The following is a 22,859-nucleotide window of genomic DNA, read 5'->3' as shown; positions in this document are numbered from 1 at the left end:
TGATACTGGAAAAAAGGGTGACACTTTTAAAATCTCTAGAAATTCTGATTTTTTTTTAAACATTAAATTATTATAAAACATTAATTATTAGTATTATTTCCCTTCCGTATATATTTTATGCTACCTGCTTTCCTGTGTAATTAATAATATTATATTCATTTTTAGTTGTGTTTAAATTGTGTTGTTCACTTAAATTGTGTTTGTTATATAAATTTTTAAAAAAATATGAAGCTTTGATATACATTTATATGCCTTGTAAATATACCAATAAATTTAAAAAGAAAACTTATTCACAATATGTGTAAAAATAATTTATTTCCCACTGTCTTGCTGCTTATAGCTTAGCTTTCTATGTCATACAAGGCCATAACAATTTTTCAAATAAACATATCAATGCTTGATGAAAGACGTTTTTTTAACAAACTAATTACCATATTGTTATTTGCATGCCAAAATTTAAATCTATTAGCTGATAATTAATCCATCGAAATAAATTCACATAATTAGATGTTGGCAAGAGAAAAATTCAAGAAAGCCTTTAAAAACAATTAACAAGTTTAATAACATTCTCTTCTTTCTTTTTTTAAGTTAAAATTATAAAAAAACAAGCAAATCTTAACATGTATTTACAGCAGCAAAGCAACCATTTCTAAAATACCCAAGAGTAATTAGGAAAAAAACTTTCAGTGCATTATCTTCACTTCAATTAAATTATAACTCTCCAAACATTAATATCCATTAAAACAGACAACAGCCACAAATCTCAATCTTTTTTGGTTCAATTAATGTAAATTATATATTCAAAAGAAATTTGGATACATAAAAAATAATTATAAAGCACTTATATTAATATATGTAAGACATGCAGGGCCTTACAATGTAAAAACTTTTCATAATATTTAAAGAAAATTATAAATAATTAAATCTACAATCTTCTATAATTAAAGCATAAAAGCAAAACCCTGTAATAATCTAAGCATATATGAGGTTAAAAAAAACTTGTTCAAAATAAATTTTGCACTCAATTACTGGCAAAACATGTAATGAAATAAGGCTCTTAAATATGTTTTATAAACAGTGTTTTAATATGCATATGCTACCAACATACAGCTTATATTCAGTTTTTAAGCAAAAAAAAATTAAATTCTAGCTTTAATGTAGTTTAATAAAAAAAAAATTAAAAATCCAGAAAACTTACTAGAAAAATAACAATTTTATAAATAATTAAAAATTTATATGGAACCTTTTTTAACCTAATATTTTTATTAAAAAAATGGATTAGATTAAAAGTTTAAGCAGCACCAAAGGCAAAATCAGCTGTACTACAACGAACTTTAAAACAACATCAGGTGGAGGCATCAAAGAATATATAAAATAAATCAGGAGAACAAGGGAAAAAAATGGGATTATTAAGCCTTAAGCAGACAAATAAATCTGATAAAGATTTAAAAAATTTCACTATATTGTGTTGATATTTGAATAAATACAAATCACTAAATGGAAGATTGTACTAATACTTGAATGAATAAATAACAAACTTCCAAAGTAACTGTTTAGTTCTTATAAATATGCTTTTACAATATATTGTCAAAATCATGGTTACAATTACAAAATGTATTCATATATTTACAAACATTATTTACAAGATAAGATATTTAATAAAATATATATTTTAGTATTAAATTCATATTTATGGCCATCAAAATAGAGCAAGTCTTAACGCAAATCTGGAGTATCTTGAATAGTCTTTTTTATACGCAGTAAGATTGTTGTATACCACTGATCCAGACGAGATATAGAATCAAAATTTTTAACGGCATCGGTGAAGCCATCGACATCCTGTTCTTCCCATTTTTCAATGAGTTCCTTTAAATATATAATTAAACAATTAATTTGAAACCTTTTTTATTTAATAAAAATATACATATGCAAAACATCTACAAGTCTTACAATGTAGTTATTTTAAATTTCATCCATAAATACACAATCTTTTAAGTGTTTTATTTTATAACATTTGATCATAATAATTCCAAACATTCATAAATATATATATTGACATTTTTCGTTTCACATATGTTTATAAAAAATAAAAAACTTAAACTATAAAAAGTAACAAAAATTATTAACCACTAAGTTTCAACTTAGAAAACTTAAGATTCGCTAAGGAATAAAAATTTATAGAACTCTGTAGAAAACTGACTAGTAAAATTCTTTTAGAAAGATTTTTAAAGGGTTCAAATACCTGGCAAAATCAAAGTTTTTGTCAAAGATTTAATTTTATTTCCAGTCAATTCTTCATATTTTAAAATTTTCATTTATTAAGGTTAGATGACCACTAGTTTTCATAATTCAATTCTATGCAGGTTCTAAATTAATTTCAATTAGCATAAAGAAAAACTTTGAATTAATAAAAATAAAATTTAAAATTTTTTTTTTAAAAAAATCAAAGTATTAATTTTAATCTATGAATCTTCAATGACAATAAAAGAGTAAAAATAATTACTAATGAAATTTAGGGTCCTAACTGATCAATTTTTGCAAATAACATTAATGTAACATATAACATTAATGTATAACAATGTATAATAACATAATGTAACCCTTTCAAAAACAATCAAAATTTTACACATAGCAGTTGAATAAAGAATATTTTTGAGAAATAAACAATGGCTATCATATAGTTAGCAATTTAATAATAATGATACAAAGATATTAAAAATAATTATACAAAGAATTGCCAAAATATTAGAAGTCTAATAAAGTTATAAAAAACAAGCCATCTTTATTTCCAAAGGTAAATATTTATGTAAATAAAAATCAATAAATAAAAAAAACAATCAATTTTTTGTGTATATTATAAAAAAAGGACTATGAATTTATTTTTACTATTAGTCTACATAAAAATAGAATTTTTATGTATAGATAAAATGTCTTTTTTTTAAAACACACTGAGACTTCAAGTATAGTGCATAAAAAATTGAAAACAAAACTAAAAAAATAATTATGCAATAGAATAATATACACAAGTAAAAATTGAAAATAAAAACTTAAAATATATTTATTGGAGTTAAAAAGAAAAACTATATTAAATAAAATCAGAATCTGGCTTTTAACAAAGTGATTTTTCAATAAAATGTGCTTGCAGTATATTAAATAGATTGAAACGTCTGACTAGAGACCCACCCAAATAATAGATATTTCCTCCAGCTGTATTAACTTTCAATGTATTTGTCCTTGAAACAGCTATTGCAATCCACTAACTTCCTCATAATAGATACTTCAAACAAAAGGCAAAAACTGCATTACAAAATCACCAGAATACTTTAAACAAACTAAAAAAATAATTGTGATTCCAATTGCTTAAAGATTTGTAGCTGTATCACAATCTGTCTTATTCAAACAATAAGACAGTTTGCAAGTAAAGTAGGAACAAATCATTGTTCAGCTAAAAAGATTATTGAATAGAACAGTGCTTTTAGTCATCTGAATCTACTAAACAGACAGACAATGAAACTGAAATGAAGCTATTGTAAAGTTTTATACATGCATTGATTAATTTAGTTTAGAAACCCATAATCTTACAACTTTTTAATGAATGTTTTGTGTGGGTCTGTGTATTTATTCATGTATTTATCTATATACATATATGGCAAGTATTTTATATTATATACAATGAAAAGAATCTTTATCAATTTTGGCAAAAACCTAAGATTTTTTTTAAAAAAACTTAAAACTGTCTGTTTTTCTGGGATTTTTTAATAAGGACTAGGAGTATTTTTAAAATTAAAATTTATTTCTTCAAAAAAATTGGGTTTCTTAAGAAAAAAATGGAGTTTCTTTCCACAGAAAACACCACAAATGCTTTATTTGTAGAAAGATACACACAGCCGCCTTTAGATCATAAGTGTATATAATAGTATGTGTTCTTTAGCAATATTTTGACAAAATTACAAAATAGACTAGGAACTAAGAAAGTGGGAAAACTGGTGATAATTCAATGTTTCCTACAAAAAAAAAAGAGAGAGACAGACTGAAGACTGGTAGTTAGTAGATAACCTTTGGTTATTTAAATAAATTGTCCTTTATACAATGTAGCTTTAATTTTAAAAAAATCTTTACAAAAATAATTAAATTTTAATAGGGAAGAATATGAAGAAACTAAAATGGGGGGACAAGAGTATGGATTTTTCTTTAAAAGAAAAAATTTAAAAAAACACACAACTAGCCAACTTTTGAACTTTATAATGTTTTATTCTTGTTAATTATATGCAAAATATTACTGTCGAAATACTAATATATATATATTGATAAATAAAAATATTTTACAAACCTTAAGCAGTTTACATTCACGAGAATCCGAAAAAGAAGGACTCATATCTTCATACTTAGCTAAAGCATGCTAGAAAGGAAGAAACACTTATTTGAAACAAACCGAAGAGTGAAATTAAAATAAAGATAGTTAAATAAAGTAAATTAGAGAAATGCATTTTATAATTTTAATAACATTTCTAAAAAATATAAATTAAGAGTTTATTTATGCTCCTCAAACTCTCTTTCTCCAAGCTTTTGCAACTTTAAATAACTTTTCTTGGTGACACATTTAATGAAAATAATATTTAAAACCAGTTCTGTTACTATAACAAATTTGATACATTTAGTTTACACTAATTACTTTGTTTAACAAACATATTGCAATTTCATGCATTAAATGAAACAATTATTTTCTGGTTACCATAAAAAAAAAAAATACACATGCTTCATGTTTTTTATCAAATCGATTATAACTTTAATGCAAAAAAATATTATCCAATATTGCTTTTCACTTTAAATATTTATTTTTTGTTAATTATTTAGATTGAATAAGTTTAAGGGTCATAGTATTATAAACAAATTTGTTTAAAAAGGACACATAACTGATTCATACTTTATGCTTTTAAACATCTCTTCATATACTTGGAAATACCTAGTATAAAATGTTGCTTTTTAGGTAATATTACTAGATTATTTAATGATAACTAAACGAAAAAAAAAACACTTTGTAATAAACTTAATTTAAAAAAATAACCAAAACCTAAAATTTAATAGCAAAATATAATATTTTAATGCAAAATAGAGCATATATGTTTTTTAGAGAGTTTTTTTTTAAGTTTTTTATTTAAAAAAAATTTTTAGATTTTTTTTCTTATAATTTAATAAAAACTATTTATAGCAACAAATATAACATTTTATTAAATACCTGTGCATTTAAAAGATCTACACACAAATGACACAAGCCAGCTCGGAAAAAATATTCTTTTGCACTATATTTCAATAAAGAACTTTCAAGTGAGGATGCTGCAATCTACAGTAGAAAATTAAAGGAAATATGTAACTAAATGTAAAGTTAAAACATAACATCATTTTACAATTTTTTTTTACAAAAACTTATATGAACCTGTTCATAGATTTCGATAGCTTTTTCATATTGTTCCAATTGGGCACAATATTTTGCAACACTTAAAAGGCACTTGTTGGCTGAGCTATAAGATAAAAATTAAGAAATTATAAGATTGTAATTTACAGCAACTAATACACTTTAATACATAGATTTTAATACAAAAATGGCATACAAAATTAAATTTCACATTAAAACTTCAATATTTATGTAAGGGAATGATAATAAATCATAAATTTTAAAGATCTTACAAAATTTATTAATAATTCCTTATATTATTTAAGAACGACTTAATACTTTCAACTAAAATAGTGAATATTATTTAATTATTACAAACTAATCGCTAAGTATGTAAAATTATAATTATTTTAAATTCAAACAGAATATTCTCATGTACTGTTTTGACAAGAGAGGCGTTTTTTCTGTTTGATTAATATTGAAGAGTAAATTAAATTTAGACAAAATATTAAAAAAATTATTCTCAACAGAGCAAGTCTCTATTTATTATTTAAATACATTTGCTGCATAATTATTAAGTTTTAAATGCACTTGCATTTAAATAAAAATGAAATTCAATGGGGCATAATGAAAATATGTATTTACTGATAGTAAAATAATAGAAACATAATTTAATTTTCTCTCTTTTTCTTGAACATCAATCATTTACATGTGTCCCTCTTATCATATTCTCTGAATAAAATCTTCCTCATCAAAAAAATCAAGACTTTTCAAATTTCACAATCTTAAGAATATACATACATGTATGCATATCAAATAATTTAAACCATGATATAAAATTTTAATAATGTAATTTAAAGCAATCTCTTTTAACATATTCAAAAAAATCCTAGCTTTATTCAAATGTGAAGAACCCGATTTGATTATAAAGGCTGTATTTACTTTTAAAAATTTCATATGTACAATTTTCTATATTATATTTTAGCACAGGAATTTCCACCATGTAGTAAAACAGGGAAATTATTTAACTAATCATTTTTATTACTATAGATAAAGAGTTAAAACAGAAAGTTTTAAATTGGAAAGACATTATAACAAATAAGATAAAAATTTGAATTTAAATTGAGGTATTTCTTATAATAGCTGTTTAATTATATATTTAAATTTAAGATATTAATAGAAATTAATTCATATACCCAAAGCATAAATCTTTTTCATAAAATGATAGATCAATCAGAAAAAAACTCTAACCAATTTGAATAAAATGCATTTGTTATAAACAATTTCATCAATGAAAAAAATGGGCTAATCATTACTCATATATGGTGAAGAATGATTCATACCTGTTAGATTCTTCTCCTCTATAATAATCAGCAGCTTGTTCATAACAACTGACAGCCTAAGAATAAGTAATTGATGCTGATTATTTGAGTAATTAAAGATATATATATACAAACACAAATAAAAGATACTAATGAGACCAATAGTTTTATATGGCAGCGAAAAAAAGTTATGACGTTCGAGAGGAAAATATTAAGAAAACTTTTTGTGCAGTAAGAGAAAACGAAACCTAAGGTATTCATTACAATCCTGAATTACAATCAAAATATAAAGAACCTGAGTGATCAAGGTTTCTCAAATAAGGTGGCTAAGACATGTATTTCGACATAGCGATGAAAATTCTGTTTAAAAAATAACCTGCCAGAGGGAAAAAGAGGAAGACCTGGAACAAGATAGATACAGTTGAGAAGTGGACTAGGTTGGAAGTGGATAGATACAGTTGACTAGGAAGTCAACAGATGGAGAAATATAGCATCGAATAGATATAGATGGAGTAAACTGACTGATAGTTTGGTTAGGACACAGATCAAAAGTTAGGGTCTCTTAATATCATTTTAACTTTCTGCCTATGATTTGATATAGTCCAGGAACTAAATGTGTCAATATGAAATATTTCGCACTCATTTATAAAACTAGCTGCTCATTTATAAAACTAGATAATTATTAGCAAGGGTATTTAAATATCTCTAGCAATATTAGAAAAAAAATATGTATGTTTTAAAAAAGAACATTCAAGATGCATTTAATTTCAGTTACAAATAAGATAAAACAAATAAAATTCTTACTTTATTTATATCATTAACTTCATAGAGTTCAGCCATGCTAACTAAATGTTTGGCAGCAATGGTAAAACGCCCCTAATGTAAAAGAAGCAAACATGATATAAATCATTCATTCTAAATTAATTAGAAAAATAAAAAAATATTTTACAGCAAATATATATTTTGTAAATCCAGGAAATTAAAATATTAAATCTTCAAAAATCTTAATGAAAAAACAATTATACAAATAAATTGGATCACTAAAAAATTTCACCAATAGTACTCATTTTATTTCAATAAAATTCTTTATTATCATGCAAAGCCAATGGAAAACCTTAGGTATATAGTAAATGATTTTAAAAGTATATAAAGATGGTTGCTGAAAGGTGGAATAAAGTAGTTCTCAGGCGCCAGGCCATTCGTAAATTATATTTATTAGAGCATAATCATGTAGAGTTAGCATTCAAGGGACATAAAATTGAAGTGCATCTGAATAAAAATTTGGGAAACACTTGCAAGACTTTTTGTTCAGGGAGATTATTAAAAAAATAATAATAAACTTTCCTGAAGATAATTAAAATAATATTAAATTTTCCTAAAGATAATTAAAAAAATAATTATCTGACTAGATTTAGTTCAGTTTTGTAAGTATTTTAGCTAATTAGAAGAAAAGTCCTTTATCTTCAATTTTAAACTATATTAATCTCCAATTTTAATGTTGTTCTCTTAATGTAAGTTAATTATCATACAAAATTATGAGCATAGAATAAAAAAAATCAATTAAGGAATGAAGCATTCAAACATACTTATACGGAATATAAAATTATCTAATCTAACAAGTTTTAAAAAAATTATTAAAAGGAAACTTTTTTAATACAAAAATATTAAATACAATCAAGCCTCATTTGCTTTAATTGAATTATTACAATTTTTTTTACATTACATTATTATTTATATAGAAATGTTATTGATGTAGAAATGTTGTAATGTTGTTAATGAATTACTGATGTTCTAGGACTATTAAAATATCTAGTCTAAGTAATAGAACTGAAGTTTTATTACTTAGATTTGAAACTCAAGATATTTGATATATAGAGGTGTGACAGCATATTAATTTCATAAATTTAAGTAATTGAAGTTATGTAATATATTCACCATATCAGTATATAATTCCACAGCTTTCATTAGACAACTAATAGCCTCTGAAATTAAATAAAAATAAAATTATAATTAGAAATTCAAATAACTGAAATATATTTGATTATTATTATCATAGCATAAATAATACAGTTAAAATTTTCGATCCTTTCTAAATCAAGAGCTTTTGTTATGCATATTTACCAAAAATCACAAACAGCTTAAGATACAATTTCATTGAATAAATAAAAAAAAGTTAAATCTCAACTAAAAACTTTAAGAATTTTTTTACACAATACATTTTAACTAATTAAAAAACAAACATTTGAAGCAAAAAATTTCCCCAACCAATAAAAATAAATCTGATTGAAACTAATTTTAACACAAAAAAAAACTAATCTCATTAATTATTGCATCTAATACTTTTGAAGGAACAAACAAATTACATAACACACAAAATGATGAACTATCTTATAATTATTTAACAGTACAGTACAGACTTAAGGCAGTCTCTGTTTAACGCTTACAAAAATTCAACTTCTTTGTGAAAATTATTTAGAAATTTATTTGAAAAAATAAAGAAATTATGTATATGAATATATGATAAATTTAAATAAACTTTCAATGCTGGAAATGAAACACAATATTTATGATTAATTTAAATAATCCAGCATAACAAAAATTCACAATAAAGCTATAATAGAAATTTACCAACTTTAAAAAATTATAACAATAAACAAAATCTTAACTAAATAAAATAAGAATGATATTTATATTTTCCATCAATTTAGAACTCATAAAAAACATCAATTTAGAACTCATAAAAAACATCAATTTAGAACTCACAGAACTCAACAAACTGAAAACTATATTAAACAAATCCAAAACTCTATTTAATTCTTATATGTTACCTTAATTTACAAAGAATGAATGACATTGTCAAGCTACAATACAGTAAAGTTAGCACAAACAATGTATAAAAACACTAATATAATTAGCAGAAACAGGTGATTGTTTCAAAACTCCAGCATAGATTTAACAAATCTCAGATATATAGATTTAACGCTTTTTTCTAAATTAGAAAAGTCCTCTAATGTACAGGTGCACAACCTGTGGCCTGCCATCTGCTAATATGCGATCCGTGATAGAAGCTTCTAAACACAAAGAAAAAAATTCGAAAACAGAAAAAAAAAACTCTAAAATTCTAAGTTGCACTTATGAGTCATTTCTTAATGTGTTACATTTTCACTGATTCTAGTAAATCCATGTAGAACTGATTCTAATAAATAAATGTTGTTTCTCAATTGCTTTTTCGGCGGTTATTATGCGGTTTTCTGCTTATAGTTTAAAAAATATGATATTAATACACGAATTTTAAATTTCAGTTACAATTTTTTGACTAGCTTTATTTGTACTGATTTCACCATAAATCTAAGTAACATTTCAATCGTTATTTCAGAAATTACAACAAACAATATCCATTTGGTTTTTTTAAAACAATATTCTGACTCAGTTATGAATCGCCCTTTTAATTCACTTTTCGATGTGATTTATTTCTGATGATTTCATCGTAAATCACAAGTTATTTGGCAGTTATTATGTCATATTTTCACGCTACAACTTTCCACATGATTTGGAAATCTGGTATTTTTACATCAATATTATTATGACACGCAAGTTTTAAATAGCACATTTAAATAATCACTTTTTGCCGCATTTTATTTGTGTGCTAATTTAAGCTTTTTTGGCAGTGAAAACATCGTATTTTAACATAGTTTTAAAAACCGTGATATTTTCAATGAGATGCTATGAATTTTGAAGTTGAATCGTACCATTATATAATAATTTTTTTTACGCATTATGTGCCGATGTTATTGTAAATCTAAATGATTTTTTAAGCAGTTATTTCTGCTTTACATTGTGATTTCAAAAATCTCTTATTTTTATTCTGATATTTTTATGACACACGGTTTTTAAATTTCCAATTTAATTTAAATAATTACTTTTTTACACATTTTTTTTTGTCGATCTCATCGGAAATTTCAGTGATTTTTTTCCCTTTGCAATTATTTCTTTTTATTTTACAACCATTTTTTGGCAGTTATTACTATGCATTCCCACATAGTTTTAAAATTTACAATACTTTTATTCAACATTCGAATTTGAAATCGTACATTTGGCATATGTTTTTTTTTTTTTTTTTCAAAAAAGAAAAAGCTAAAGAAAAATAAAAAGCTCTCTTAATTTTTAAAATGAAAATCTAATGCGGAAAATCTCAATTTAACTTTCTCATATAACTTTTTAAAATAAAGTTCATTAAAAATGTTGATAAAAAACATTGATAAAAAAAAGTTAATTTAAAAGAAAAAAAATTGTTCTTAGACATCAGTAACATAGAAATAATCACAGTTTTCTATGTTACTGATATATAAACAGTCTGAAACGTTCTGCTAAAATGCTGTGCTATAACAAAAACATCAAAAAAGAAGAAAAAATTTTTAAAAAAACTATTTATCTCAGTTATTAGAACTAAAAGTGAGAAGAACTAAAAAAATCACAAAATTAATGCGGCACTTTGTTAATCTATCCGTTGCGCAAGTGGCCCTTCTCTCAAAAAGGTTGTGCATCCCTACAATACCTGATGTTTGTGCTTTTATACAATGTATTCTAATGAATTATCAACTTAAACATATTTATTTTAAATGATCAAATTATTTACCTTGAGGGTCAGTTTTCTTGAAACAATTTGCAGCATCAACAAAAGATGAAGCTGCATCATGTCTGCTGCCCGATTTGATATGTAACTCAGCTGCTTCACAATAGGCAGTTCCAGCAGCTATGTAAGTAAGTAATAAAAATATATCCAAATGAACATAAGTATCCAAAAATAAAATTACATTTAATATTAAATAAAAATCAAAAAATTATACCAGTCCATTTCTTAGCCATTTTAAAAGCATTTGCAGCTTGGTGATACATGTCACAGGCTTCCTCAACTTTAGATGACCCCCTATTTATAAAGCCAAAATTTAGAAAACTAAAATTTTATTCATAAAAATTTTACAAATTAACAGAGTTAATGCTCAGGTATTATTTGAAGCAAAAAGTTAATGAAAGATATTTTTACCTTTTTACTAAAGCAATTTACTAACTTTTATGTAAGAAAATCTCAAGAATTTCATAATCACACTCCTTTTTAAAATTCTTACACTGTTTTTATCTAAGCAGGAATGGAGACAAATACATTTATTATGCAAGAGAGAAAAAACACCACTTCCTTGTCCCAAACAAATAGTGAAATTGGCAAGAAAAATACGAAACTTAGTGTTCTGCATCAGCAAGAAATCTTTTGACCGTGCCAAATTTTAAAATTGGGTTACAAGTAAAAAAGAAATTTCTTTTAACTAGACACCTAAAATGATAAACGAAGTGTTCAAATTTATTAATCTTATAAAACTATTTTGTCTTATGCTTTTTCTTTCTTTCTTTTTTGATTTTAGCTTTTTTGCTCATGAACTTTTGAACTCAGCATAAATCCTACAAAATAATAATGAAGCGATGCAAGTTCCTTTAATTAACCTACAACTGTCCTACTTAAAAAAAGATCATTTTTGATTTTAAAAAATTGAAAAGATAGAAGAAAAAAAACCACCGAAAATAAAAAAGGTAAAAGGAGTTAAATCAAACAAATATCTTGTAATCCAATACATGTACAGCACATTATACCAAAACACTGAATTTCAAATCCTAATTCGTTATAAATTATGATAATGATTATCTACGTTAAAGGCAAAACTTACTAAGTTTTCTTGAGAACAAAGGAGGAAGAACTTAAAACTTGAGAACAAGGATAGAAATCCTTGAGAAATAAAGCTGTTAGCTAGCAGCAGATAATCATAAAGAATCGTGTTTTGAATATAGCCTAAACATTTTAATTGAAGATGTATTAAGTCAATAGGTCACACTTTCAGCTAAGGAAATACAAACATTTACAATGAACGAAGGAATGAGAAGTGTCTGCAAGAGGAGTTAGTAAGATTAATTCAAGAAAATATTACCTCTAAATATTGCAATTACTGAGAGGTCTGCCTAATTCTTGTGAATATTTAATGTATCCTACACACTGTGACTTTTCTGGAGGTAGTTACATACTTTGAATCGACCCTCTTCTATGACCTTTTCCTTTGTTTATCAAATACCACAGCCTAAGTCTTGTCAGATTTTAACGATAAGTTAACCATCCTATAATTTTAGTTTTACACATGGTTAAAAGCAGGGGATATTTCCATATCGTGATCTGTCGCGCCTACTGCAATCGCCAAAGTACCAAATAGATTTTAAACTTGCAATTTTTTTTAAAAAAAAACATGTAGATGTTTGGTGGCTATGATTTATACATTTAGAGTTAGTCCCTTTCTGGGATGTTTATTGCCTTTTTTTCTCGTGGCTGCAGACCAGGAAGTTGCCAAGACTTGGCGGTTATTCTCTCACAGATCACGATACAGAAATTTTCCCTTTAAATGTACTTGTAGGAAAATTATAGGTAAATGCAAATGAAGGTTATATTTGCATTCTACTGAAACAATTCCCAAAATGCAGCTCCCCCATTTAAACATAAAATGCACAAATTTAAAAGAAACTTTAATACATCTCAAGCATTACTTTTTAGATCGTAAACAACCACCTTCGTCCAAATTATTCATTCAAGTATGGAAAATATGCAACTTTTAGTATTATTTTAAAAAGCCTGTTATATTCGTTACTTTACATCTTATTGAACAAATTGAAATAATTGATGAATTTAATTATTAAAAAGTGATCTTACCCAAAAAGAGAACCAAAAAATCCCTGCGCAGATTTTAACTTCTTTTCTGCTTCGCCTACAAGAGCGATTCCTCGTTTTTCATTATCTGCCATTATATTCTATGAAAGTTTAAATAAGTGAAACCCAAATTAAAATTATTCGAAATTTCTCTTCTTAAACTATTTACTTCATTGCTATCTTAAAAATTTAGAAATATCTCCCCTTGGGTTGCTAAACGGTAAGGCAATTTGTTTTGATCAACATATCATAATCATATATGATATAAGTTGAAGTAAGTCCTGAATGGAACGAAAACTTCCGGTGACGTTCCAAGAAATGAGCTACGTACAGTTAAATTAGCCCTTTCTTAACGAAAGTCTTGCTCCTAACACTAACAAAATATTTTTGCTGCATTCAATTCGGGCATCGCTTCTATCTCACGGCATCGATAGGAGGAGCGACTATCGCATGCAGCGAAAATGCTCCCATTTCCCATTTTTTTTGTTTCCCTTTTCCTTTTGCTGTTGTTAATTTACGTCGCACTAGAGCTGCACAATGGGCTATTGGCGACGGTCTGGGAAACATCCCGGAGGATGAACCGAAGACATGCCATCACAATTTTGATCCTCTGCGGAGGGGATGGCACCCCCGCTTCGGTAGTCCGACGATCTGCGCGTAAAGTCGAGCACTTTACGGTAGCACAGTTTAACGAGGACCAATACCGCACACCCTCGGTCACTACGCAGACTGATCCAAGTGGTCACCCACCCGCACACTGACCGTAGCCAGTGATGCTTGATTTCGGCGATCTGCTGGGAACCATGTCTTAACGATCTGTCCACTGCGGGACTTTCCATTTGCATTGGACCATTTTTGCAGCACGCAATTCGTTCATCTTGCATTTAGTTAAGTTAGCACAGAGCAGTAATTTTTAAGCAACAAACGATTACTGTCATATTTATCTAGTCCCGCAGTGGACTGATCGTTAAGACACGGTTCCCAGCAGATCACCGAAGTCAAGCATCACTGGCTACGGTCCGTGTGCGGGTAGGGGACCACTTGGATCAGCCTGTGTAGGGACCGAGGTTGTACGGTGTTGCTCCTCGTTAAACTGTTCTACCGTAAAGTGCTCGACTTCACGTGCACGTCGTCGGGCTACCGAAGCGGAGGTGCCATCCCCTCTGCAGAGGATCAAAATTGTGATGGCATGTCTTCGGATCATCCTCAGAGATGTTTCCCAGACCGTCGGCAATAGCCCATTGTGCAGCTCTAGGGCGACGTAAATGAACAACAACTACAACATATTTATCTAAAACTATATTTTATCTGAACTGACATCACTCGTGTCCATCTGTCATTCCTTTACGCTTACTGTGCTGTGAAGACCATTACATTTATGCTTTCGTTTCAATTTTCGTAATTAAATCTAACAATTTTAGACGGTAAATAACTATGAGAGAACAAAGATAATTATAATAAATTGTGCCCCAATGTAGCTTAAAATAATGTGATAGAATATAACTTATTTTTATAATATTTTCTGATAATAACAAAATATAATAATTTATATGGTAATGTTCGAAACATCGTTAATAGTTGATGGCTCTGAATATTAAAGATTTTTTAGTTCAGTAAAAAGGGGGTTAGAATGAGTTATGGATGCTGGATATTACTTCGTAAAATGAAACGTAATAAATACAAAATAATTTTGTTTTTTAATTTCTTTTAACTATTTTAATCACAGTTTTAAGTTATAATTCTACTTATTTTCATGCGAAATAAAAAGAAATTTGTATAAATATTTTATATTAAATAGTTTTAGATTTTAAAAATGTAGAAAAGCTTATAAACTTTATTACATAAAGATATTAATTATTTATTCTAGCTTGAATTTCATGTAAGGCATTATCTCCAGCATAGCAGTATAGCCTCTTAAAAAAATCGCGATCCCCCAAAAATTTTCATTCATTCGATAGTTTTGAAATAGTAGAAAATTTTTGCGATTATTCTTAAGCATTTTTTCTGGAATGTTTTCAGTTTTAAGGAGGTTCCAGCATTCAGCACTATATAAAAATATGGAACGAATAACAGTTATAAAAAAAATATTTTTGTGGAGATTTTTATATTTGAAACTCTCAGAAATTTTTGAAGACTTCTGAAGCAGGTTCTAGCTTGAGTCTTCGGTTGATATAATCACTGCCACCTCCCTGCTTATTTACTACTGCTCTAGTAATAAACTGAGCGCACAATTTCACTAGTTCAAGGTCGCGCGTTGCAATCGATATACTATGCCGTAACTTTTACATTTCAAGGAAAATCAATTTAATATTTTGGTATAATAATCTTAAAAGGATAAACTATCAAAAAATGCAATAATTTGTTTTTTAATTTTAATTTTTTTTTTACTGTGTTGTTCCTCCTTAATAAACAGCAAAGTTATTGATAGATGTATTTAATACTCATAATACTCCCCTCTGCAGAGGATCAAAATTGTGACGTCATGTCTTTGGATCATCCTCAGAGATGTTTCCCAGACCGTCGCCAATAGCCCATTGTGCAGCTCTAGTGCGACGTAAATAAACAACAACAATACTCATAATATATTGTTTACTAAATACAATAAATTAACATGCAAGGACGTGTCATTTTTAGAAAACTTAAGCCATTTTTTTTACCTTTCCCCGGTTAATGTCCCTGATTGCATAACCTAGAAAAAAAAATTTCTTAGATATTTTAAATTTTTAGAGTCCGTCATCAGCGAAGAAACTATAATAATTAATTTTGGACATTTTTGTTCGATTTCTTCCCGTTTCCTCCGGCAACCAAACAGGTTAAGTTTTCAAGCCTGCCCTTTTCAATAGTGATTCGTTAGATTGATATCAGGTATTTTTTCTCTCCCTCGAATGAACAATAAATTGTGAGCCTTAATGTCGACATTTTTTAAAAGGGTTCTACTAATAACATATAAAAAGAAATTTATTATGGAACAACCTTTATATACAATATGACTTTGAAAAAACACAATTGTTGGAAATATTTTAAATCAATTCAGTAGAGTTTGAGTACCCATTTTAAACACTCTTTACCCAACTAAGAAGGAACCATAAAGAAAGCGGAATTAAAACGATCAATAATCATCGTAGGAAACAGAAATTCCTTTAAATACAATTAAGAATAGCTCCATCAGGCAATAAAATTGCTTTTGGTGTTTTATTAACATCTACCTCAAAAGCAATTTGTCAGATTTAAATAGCACATAGCTTAACTATCAATTTTGTGCTGCAATATTTCTTTTATCTACGAATTATTTTATTTGTGCGTTTGAAATGTTTGTTGATTTATATAATAAATTTTTGAAAGGGACAAATACCCATACCCTATCTAGACCCTTCAGGACTCCAGTTTGAATTTATTAAAAAAAAAAAACCTTTTTTTTTATAAATAATTTCGATTTCGTAAAATTGCTTAGACACTTTACCAAACGAAATGAAAATTGTTTTTCTCTTAGAACTCAGTACTAAAAGAAACTTAAAAATGATTAACATTTCCTATCGATAAACGTGGTAAAGTAACAGGTGGCTTTGATAAGACATTGAGTTGATCTTAATGTGAAAACAAATACTGGAAATACAGGTAATTAAAATCTTAGTATCAAAATGGCATTTTTTAACCCTGTGAATTTTCTTGTCATATTTCTTACGATTGTTCCTATGTTGCTTTGCTCAGAATCGATCAATGATGTGGAAAGTGACGGCAATTTGACTGTTTTATTTCATCAAAGTACACTTTCCCCCTGTCATTTTTACGTTTATTTTGTTGCCTCTTAGTTATTTATACTATTTTTTATAACGATATTAATTCTATATTTGTTTATTTAAATGATCGAACGAGCTCGTAAAGTTTCAAGCAATGATGAAAGTTCGATTTCGTATGTCAAATATTTATTTAGGAAATTAAAGTGCAGATACCCGCAGAATAGAAATAAGAATAACCGAGTTATATGTGCGAACAAACTAAATAAAACTAACTATAATAGATTCTAAAAACCAAAATAACTTTATATTGTATATAATAAATCCATCGCTAATTATATATATATGAGCAATGCATTTATTATATGCAATATACAGTCATTTTGGTTGATGTAATTCAATTCAAGGTATATAGTCCGAATTCGCCATGCAGAATAAAAATTGAAGCTTCTTTGTTATTTCCTTACGTTAAATATTGTGGTAATATAACAATTTTTTTTTAAAATTCAAATATGCAATTAATTTAATTCAAATTAAAATGTCCAGTAAAAAAATAAATAGCGCAGACTCTAATCCCCACTCTCAATTAATAAATTTCGAATAATTATTTGCTATATCTAATGTGCATATTTCTGTCACTCAATTTTTTTATAAGGATTCTAAGAACAGCATATAATGAAAGTGGTGATTCTGAAACACCTTTTATAACTTATAGTTTTACATACAATTTATTTCAAACGTAAATATAACTTATTAAAAAGTAAATATAATTTATTTTCCGTTTAATAATCGTAAACCAACAATTAAATTAGTTTAATAATAAAATGTAGCACAATACGGTAATATTATGCTATTACATTATAATATTACTATTATAACAATTAATAAAATAATATACAAAGAAATACAAATATAACTTTAATCAATGTTATGCTGCTCACAGCCAAAGGTATGTAAATAAAAGTTATTTGTAAATTAAAGTTTCATGTGACTTTTAATTTGCAGTTTTTAAATTTTTATGGTAACACAAATCTGCAAATAAAATAGTGTTCAGGAACCAATATCAGGTTTGAATGGATTTTCGGATGCTGATTTCAGGAACAACAATGAACAACTTTTACCACGCATAATTTTTTTTCGAATTGCAAGTTTTAATTTTCATAGTTGCCTACCTATTGTAGTAAAAGTGATAACTCATCATTACTGATTAAATCTGTAGTTATCTAGTCTGTAATGGAAATAAATAAAAAGTAATAATAAAAGTTTAATTTTTTTTTGTTGAAGATTGAAGTTTAAAATGGCTATTATTCGAAAGGCGTGATTCAAATATTTCTATCCAGACAGAGGAGATATAGTTCCGAATTCATTTAGTCCTACTAAATTTTATAAAACCAATTTCAACAGAAAAATAACTAAGTTTTATTTTGTTTTGCTTGATTTTTTTTCAATTTGTTAAATCGTCAAGAAAAATTTCATCAATATTGAGTTTGATTGAATTTAAATTTAAAAAATGTTCTTTTTCAGTTTTTTTCGAAGAGAGGTGCAAATATACCTATACAGTAGGGAACCGATTATCCGGAACGGTCGGGACCATCGCTATTCCGGATAACTGATTTTTCCGGTTTTCTGAATCGCTACAAAAAGCCGTTTTTTTTATTGTTAAACCCAACTAAAAAAAAAAAAAAATATTTGGAAATAATCTTAAAAAGAAGAAAAAACGATGAAGTAATTCACTAATAATTATTTCCAAAATGATGGTAAGGTAAACATCTTTAAAAAAAGAAAGAAAAATCCTAAAATCTTAAGAGGAAAAAAAAAATTTTTTTTTTTAAATGGTGGGAAAATTTATCGAATTTCGTTCCGGTTTTTTGGTTTTCCGGTTTTCTGATTTCCGGATAACGGGTTCTGTACTGTATATGTTGGCCGGGAAAATGTATAGTCGAAAATGGAGAAGACAAATGCCTTTGCCCAGAAGGATACTATGCAAAAAATGGTCTTTGTAAAAGTAAATACCAAGATAAAATAACTATTTAATAAAAAAAAATTTCTTCTACATTTCATTCCTTACTTACTTACAAAGATACAAAATATAATATTTCTCATTCTGAAAATAACAATTTTAGACTCATTAAATTGATCTTTTTAATTTTTAAATATTTATCAATAATTTTTTAGGTGTCAAATGGAAACTGTGAAATCAAAAGAAATTTGCAGAAATAAAAACATTGTAAAAAATATATTTAGCTCCACAAGGTGTCAGTGAGCTTCTTGCTTTGTTCAATTAAATTATAGAAGTTAAATTTTAGATCCTTTTTTTCTATATTTATTATACTATTTCTAATCTAATGTACTAAATACAAATCTAATCTAGTGGTCATTTTCTGTATATTAGAAAATCGGTTACAAACTATTTTTTCTAATATTTTACACCAAATATTTACTAGGAATACGGCGGTTGTGCAAATACAGCTTCAATTGCAGTCCAGGATACTGCAGTTTAATTGGAGGCAAAGAAACCTGCTTTTGTCCACCGGATTATTTTTCTAATAATGGCGTTTGCACAGGTAAGAATGTCCTTCATGTGTTGCAAAAAACTTGTGTAACAGAAGACATTTTTTCTAGCGTAATAAAATATACATGAGGCATTTATCACTTTTCTACATCACAATTTGGCAAATATTTACAAAATAAATTTGATGTTACAAAACAACTTCATAATTTGTTGTGATTAAAATTATGATGAGTGTTTTTCCATTTCAGTTTAACACAAAACATAACATAAAAAGGACAAAAAAGGGCAAACTTGTTTCCTTCAAAAGTTTGCTAAACTCTTACTCATCTTATAAGATAAATGACTTTTAATTTTCAGTTACATAAAAATCTGATCCATAATGATCACATTTAACAAATATTTAAAAAAAAAAGAAAAATTAAACCATAATAGTTTCAAATTAATGATAAATTGGGGGGAAATATAAACAATTTTCCTCTGTACGCAAACTCAATAATGATCCACTTATTATTGGGTTTAAAAGAGCAAGATGGAAAAAAAAAGTAAAAAACCAGTACCTTTCACTCTAATGGATTTGTCTTTAAGCTTTATCCTCGAATAAATTGGCATTAGATGATTTTAATATCTCAGTTGTTCTTGTTGAACTTAATGGTGTGTTAATAAATTTCATACAATCCAACCACAGTGACAATTAAAATTTATTTCATTTTCCCTTTTTATATGTACTGGAGACTAACCATCATTTGTAATTGTAAAAATGGTGCATGGGCTAGGTAAAATGACATAAGAATCGATCACTTAAAGAGGCTACCTGGAGTGAAACTGCCAAGTTAAGAGTTTGTATCCTTAAAATGATACTAAGTACAAGGCATAAGTGAATTACAAAATTGTAGAGCATCATCACTTTAGTAGGAATTGACATCTTGTCAACATTAATGCTAAAATTGAACATTTATTTGCTTAGAATTTTCTACACTGTTACGTGATGAAATGATATTCGGAAGAAAAACAAAAGTTTTTATTCATTTTAAAAATAGAACATAAAAGTATTGCCGATTTGAAGTTAGGTGAGCTTTAAACCACCACACAAGATTGAATCACAGTTCTTCACAATTACAGCTTAGAGACTAAAACATTCTGCCATTGCAGGTCAATAAAAATATAAACGGTGTTATATAGATCATATCAGAAACAAAGTTGGTCGCCATACTGTCTACTTGATTATATTTAAAATGTATCATAAAACTCAGTATATAGAAAAGCGTGGCATCTTTTAATAAATTTGGATTCAATTACACAACAATCTATCCAACTGAATGACTGAACTGTTATATAATAAATGAATATTCTAATTAAATTTATATTGAAATTAGAAATTATACTTTTAATTTCAAGTAAAAAGTATAAGTATATATATATATTAAGGTAAAAAGTATATATATAAAAAAAGAAAATAATCATTGGCTAAATTAAGAATAAATATTTTCACATAATTAATAGATATTAAACTTTTTAAGGTAAATTTGTTCTTTTATTTTTATTTATTGTAGAAATTGAACCCAAATGCAGAAGTAAAGATTGTGTACCTGGTGTATGCAATATTTATCGAGGAACAGAAAGTTGTCTTTGTCCACAAGGTTATACAGTGCAAAATGGAACATGCATAGGTAATTATAAGTAATATTTAACAATGCTTATATTAAGTATGTTTAGATTAAAATTTCTATGTAGGAAAAGATCTCGACGATCCAAATTTTTTTTGATAAGATTTTCCTCGGATAACTAAGATATTTGAATTAAAGATGTAATACCCTTTTTAAATCTATTTTCCTCAATAAACTCTGAAAATCAAATTTTTTTAAAAAAATAATAGTGCAATAAAAAATTTAAATTTAGAAGTAGGTAATTTCATTGATTATTCCTTCCATAAGGCTTTTCCCATTTTAATTTGCAATATGCAAAAATACATATATATTTGTACAGACAATATAACATGATTCCTTTCCGTAGAGGTAGAAAGCATGATTGTCAAACTAAAACTATTGAGCACAGGAACATTCTAGATTTAGTAAAGATCAACAACAACAAAAAAAAAAAAAAATAGTTTCAATAAGATGCAGAAAAAAAAATTTATTAATAAAGCCTTGATAGATCATCATAAGTATATATATGTATAAAATTGTTTTCCTTACTTTTGTCGATTATCTCGCTCTTTTATTTATTTGTCTCTTTATTATGTTATACAAATCATGTGAACTAACAATGAGATTATATCTTTTCCTTATTTTGTATTCCAATATATTAAATGTGATTAGAAAAATTTTACTTATTAATAATTTTTCCTCCTCTATTTAAAATTATATTTTTCTTTAGTGTTTTCTTTGTAATTTTAACTTATATATATACCAACTTAAATTCAAATTTAGTTTGTAAATTAATTTGTAACAGCATTTGCTAGAAATATATTTATGAAAAATTGCATTAAAAACTGAATTTGAGGACAGTTTCAAGTAATAGTAAAAATATATATATATATATATATATATATATATCTACAAAAAAAAAAAAATCCTACAACCCTTTCTTTAAAAAAAAAAAAAAAATCTATAGTTAAAATAGGAAACTATGTAAGTAATATAATTAGTTACACCTTATTTCAATTATTTATTATCTGAAAACTATAAAATATATATATCATGACAATTAGTTAATTATAAAAAATAAAAAAACGAATACTTTTATAATTGAAAAAATAATTTTTGCAATGAGAGAATAATATCTTTGATAGAACACCTTTAATTTATTCACCATGATTTAAAATTATAATTTTACTTTTCTTCTTATGAACTTAAAAATAGCTTTTATGCATTGGGTTAAAAAAAAACTTTTTATACTAAAATGTATTATAATTTCCTAAAATATAATTAAAATATCTTATTTCTTTCCTTTCTTTTAGAAATAAAATTCTCAGACTCAGTAAGGGCATCAATTATTATGATGATGGTAGTTGTGGCAGGAGCTTCAATCATTGTCACAACACTTATTGGAATTTGCATATGTTACTATTTCATCAGACGGCGAAGTGAAACTTAAAAATATATTTAAAATATATATACAAAATAAAATTGCACAGGAAAGAAATTTTCTTTTTTACAAAATA

General features: G+C 26.4%; 2 protein-coding genes across 4 annotated transcripts; one reads left to right on the top strand and one right to left on the bottom strand.

Moving 5' to 3' along the window:
* Positions 1 to 296: 296 nt before the first annotated feature.
* On the bottom strand, positions 297 to 13,773 carry alphaSnap (Alpha-soluble NSF attachment protein). Its single transcript, XM_016055421.4, has 10 exons — positions 13,457 to 13,773; positions 11,562 to 11,641; positions 11,351 to 11,467; positions 8,650 to 8,696; positions 7,519 to 7,590; positions 6,736 to 6,791; positions 5,435 to 5,519; positions 5,237 to 5,341; positions 4,331 to 4,399; positions 297 to 1,866 (listed from the first exon to the last, which is right to left on the bottom strand). The coding sequence occupies exons 1-10, from the start codon at positions 13,546 to 13,548 to the stop codon at positions 1,717 to 1,719; spliced, it is 873 nt and encodes a 290-aa protein (XP_015910907.1). The 5' UTR covers positions 13,549 to 13,773; the 3' UTR covers positions 297 to 1,716.
* Positions 13,774 to 17,077: 3,304 nt separating this feature from the next.
* On the top strand, positions 17,078 to 22,840 carry LOC107441968 (uncharacterized). 3 transcript variants are annotated; one of them, XM_043045983.2, is made up of 6 exons: positions 17,078 to 17,215; positions 18,712 to 18,744; positions 19,103 to 19,192; positions 19,632 to 19,751; positions 21,250 to 21,366; positions 22,656 to 22,840. In XM_043045983.2, the coding sequence occupies exons 1-6, from the start codon at positions 17,092 to 17,094 to the stop codon at positions 22,790 to 22,792; spliced, it is 621 nt and encodes a 206-aa protein (XP_042901917.1). In that variant the 5' UTR covers positions 17,078 to 17,091; the 3' UTR covers positions 22,793 to 22,840. The 3 variants fall into 3 exon arrangements, with proteins under 3 accessions (XP_042901917.1, XP_087015600.1, XP_042901918.1); XM_043045984.1 differs by lacking the exon at positions 17,078 to 17,215 and adding an exon at positions 17,538 to 17,667; XM_087159474.1 differs by lacking the exon at positions 19,632 to 19,751.
* The last annotated feature ends 19 nt before the right edge of the window (positions 22,841 to 22,859 follow it).

This window comes from Parasteatoda tepidariorum, chromosome 3 (genome assembly GCF_982258835.1).
Source record: "Parasteatoda tepidariorum strain Cologne lab strain chromosome 3, Ptep-v5.0, whole genome shotgun sequence".
NCBI lineage: Eukaryota > Metazoa > Arthropoda > Arachnida > Araneae > Theridiidae > Parasteatoda > Parasteatoda tepidariorum.
Note: the sequence above shows the minus strand (reverse complement) of the source record. Positions and strands in the feature narration are given on the sequence as shown.

Excerpts from the sequence above, each read along its gene's own strand:
- LOC107441968 (XM_043045983.2), top strand. The coding sequence starts at position 17,092 with ATGGCATTTTTTAACCCTGTGAATTTTCTTGTCATATTTCTTACGATT. Across the intron at positions 17,216-18,711 it reads GACTGTTTTATTTCATCAAA|TTTTTTTCGAAGAGAGGTGC; the intron begins GTACACTTTCCC and ends GTTCTTTTTCAG. Across the intron at positions 19,752-21,249 it reads TAATAATGGCGTTTGCACAG|AAATTGAACCCAAATGCAGA; the intron begins GTAAGAATGTCC and ends TATTTATTGTAG.
- alphaSnap (XM_016055421.4), bottom strand. The coding sequence starts at position 13,548 with ATGGCAGATAATGAAAAACGAGGAATCGCTCTTGTAGGCGAAGCAGAA. Across the intron at positions 11,642-13,456 it reads TTTTTTGGTTCTCTTTTTGG|GGGGTCATCTAAAGTTGAGG; the intron begins GTAAGATCACTT and ends CTTTATAAATAG. Across the intron at positions 11,468-11,561 it reads AATGGCTAAGAAATGGACTG|CTGCTGGAACTGCCTATTGT; the intron begins GTATAATTTTTT and ends TTACTTACATAG.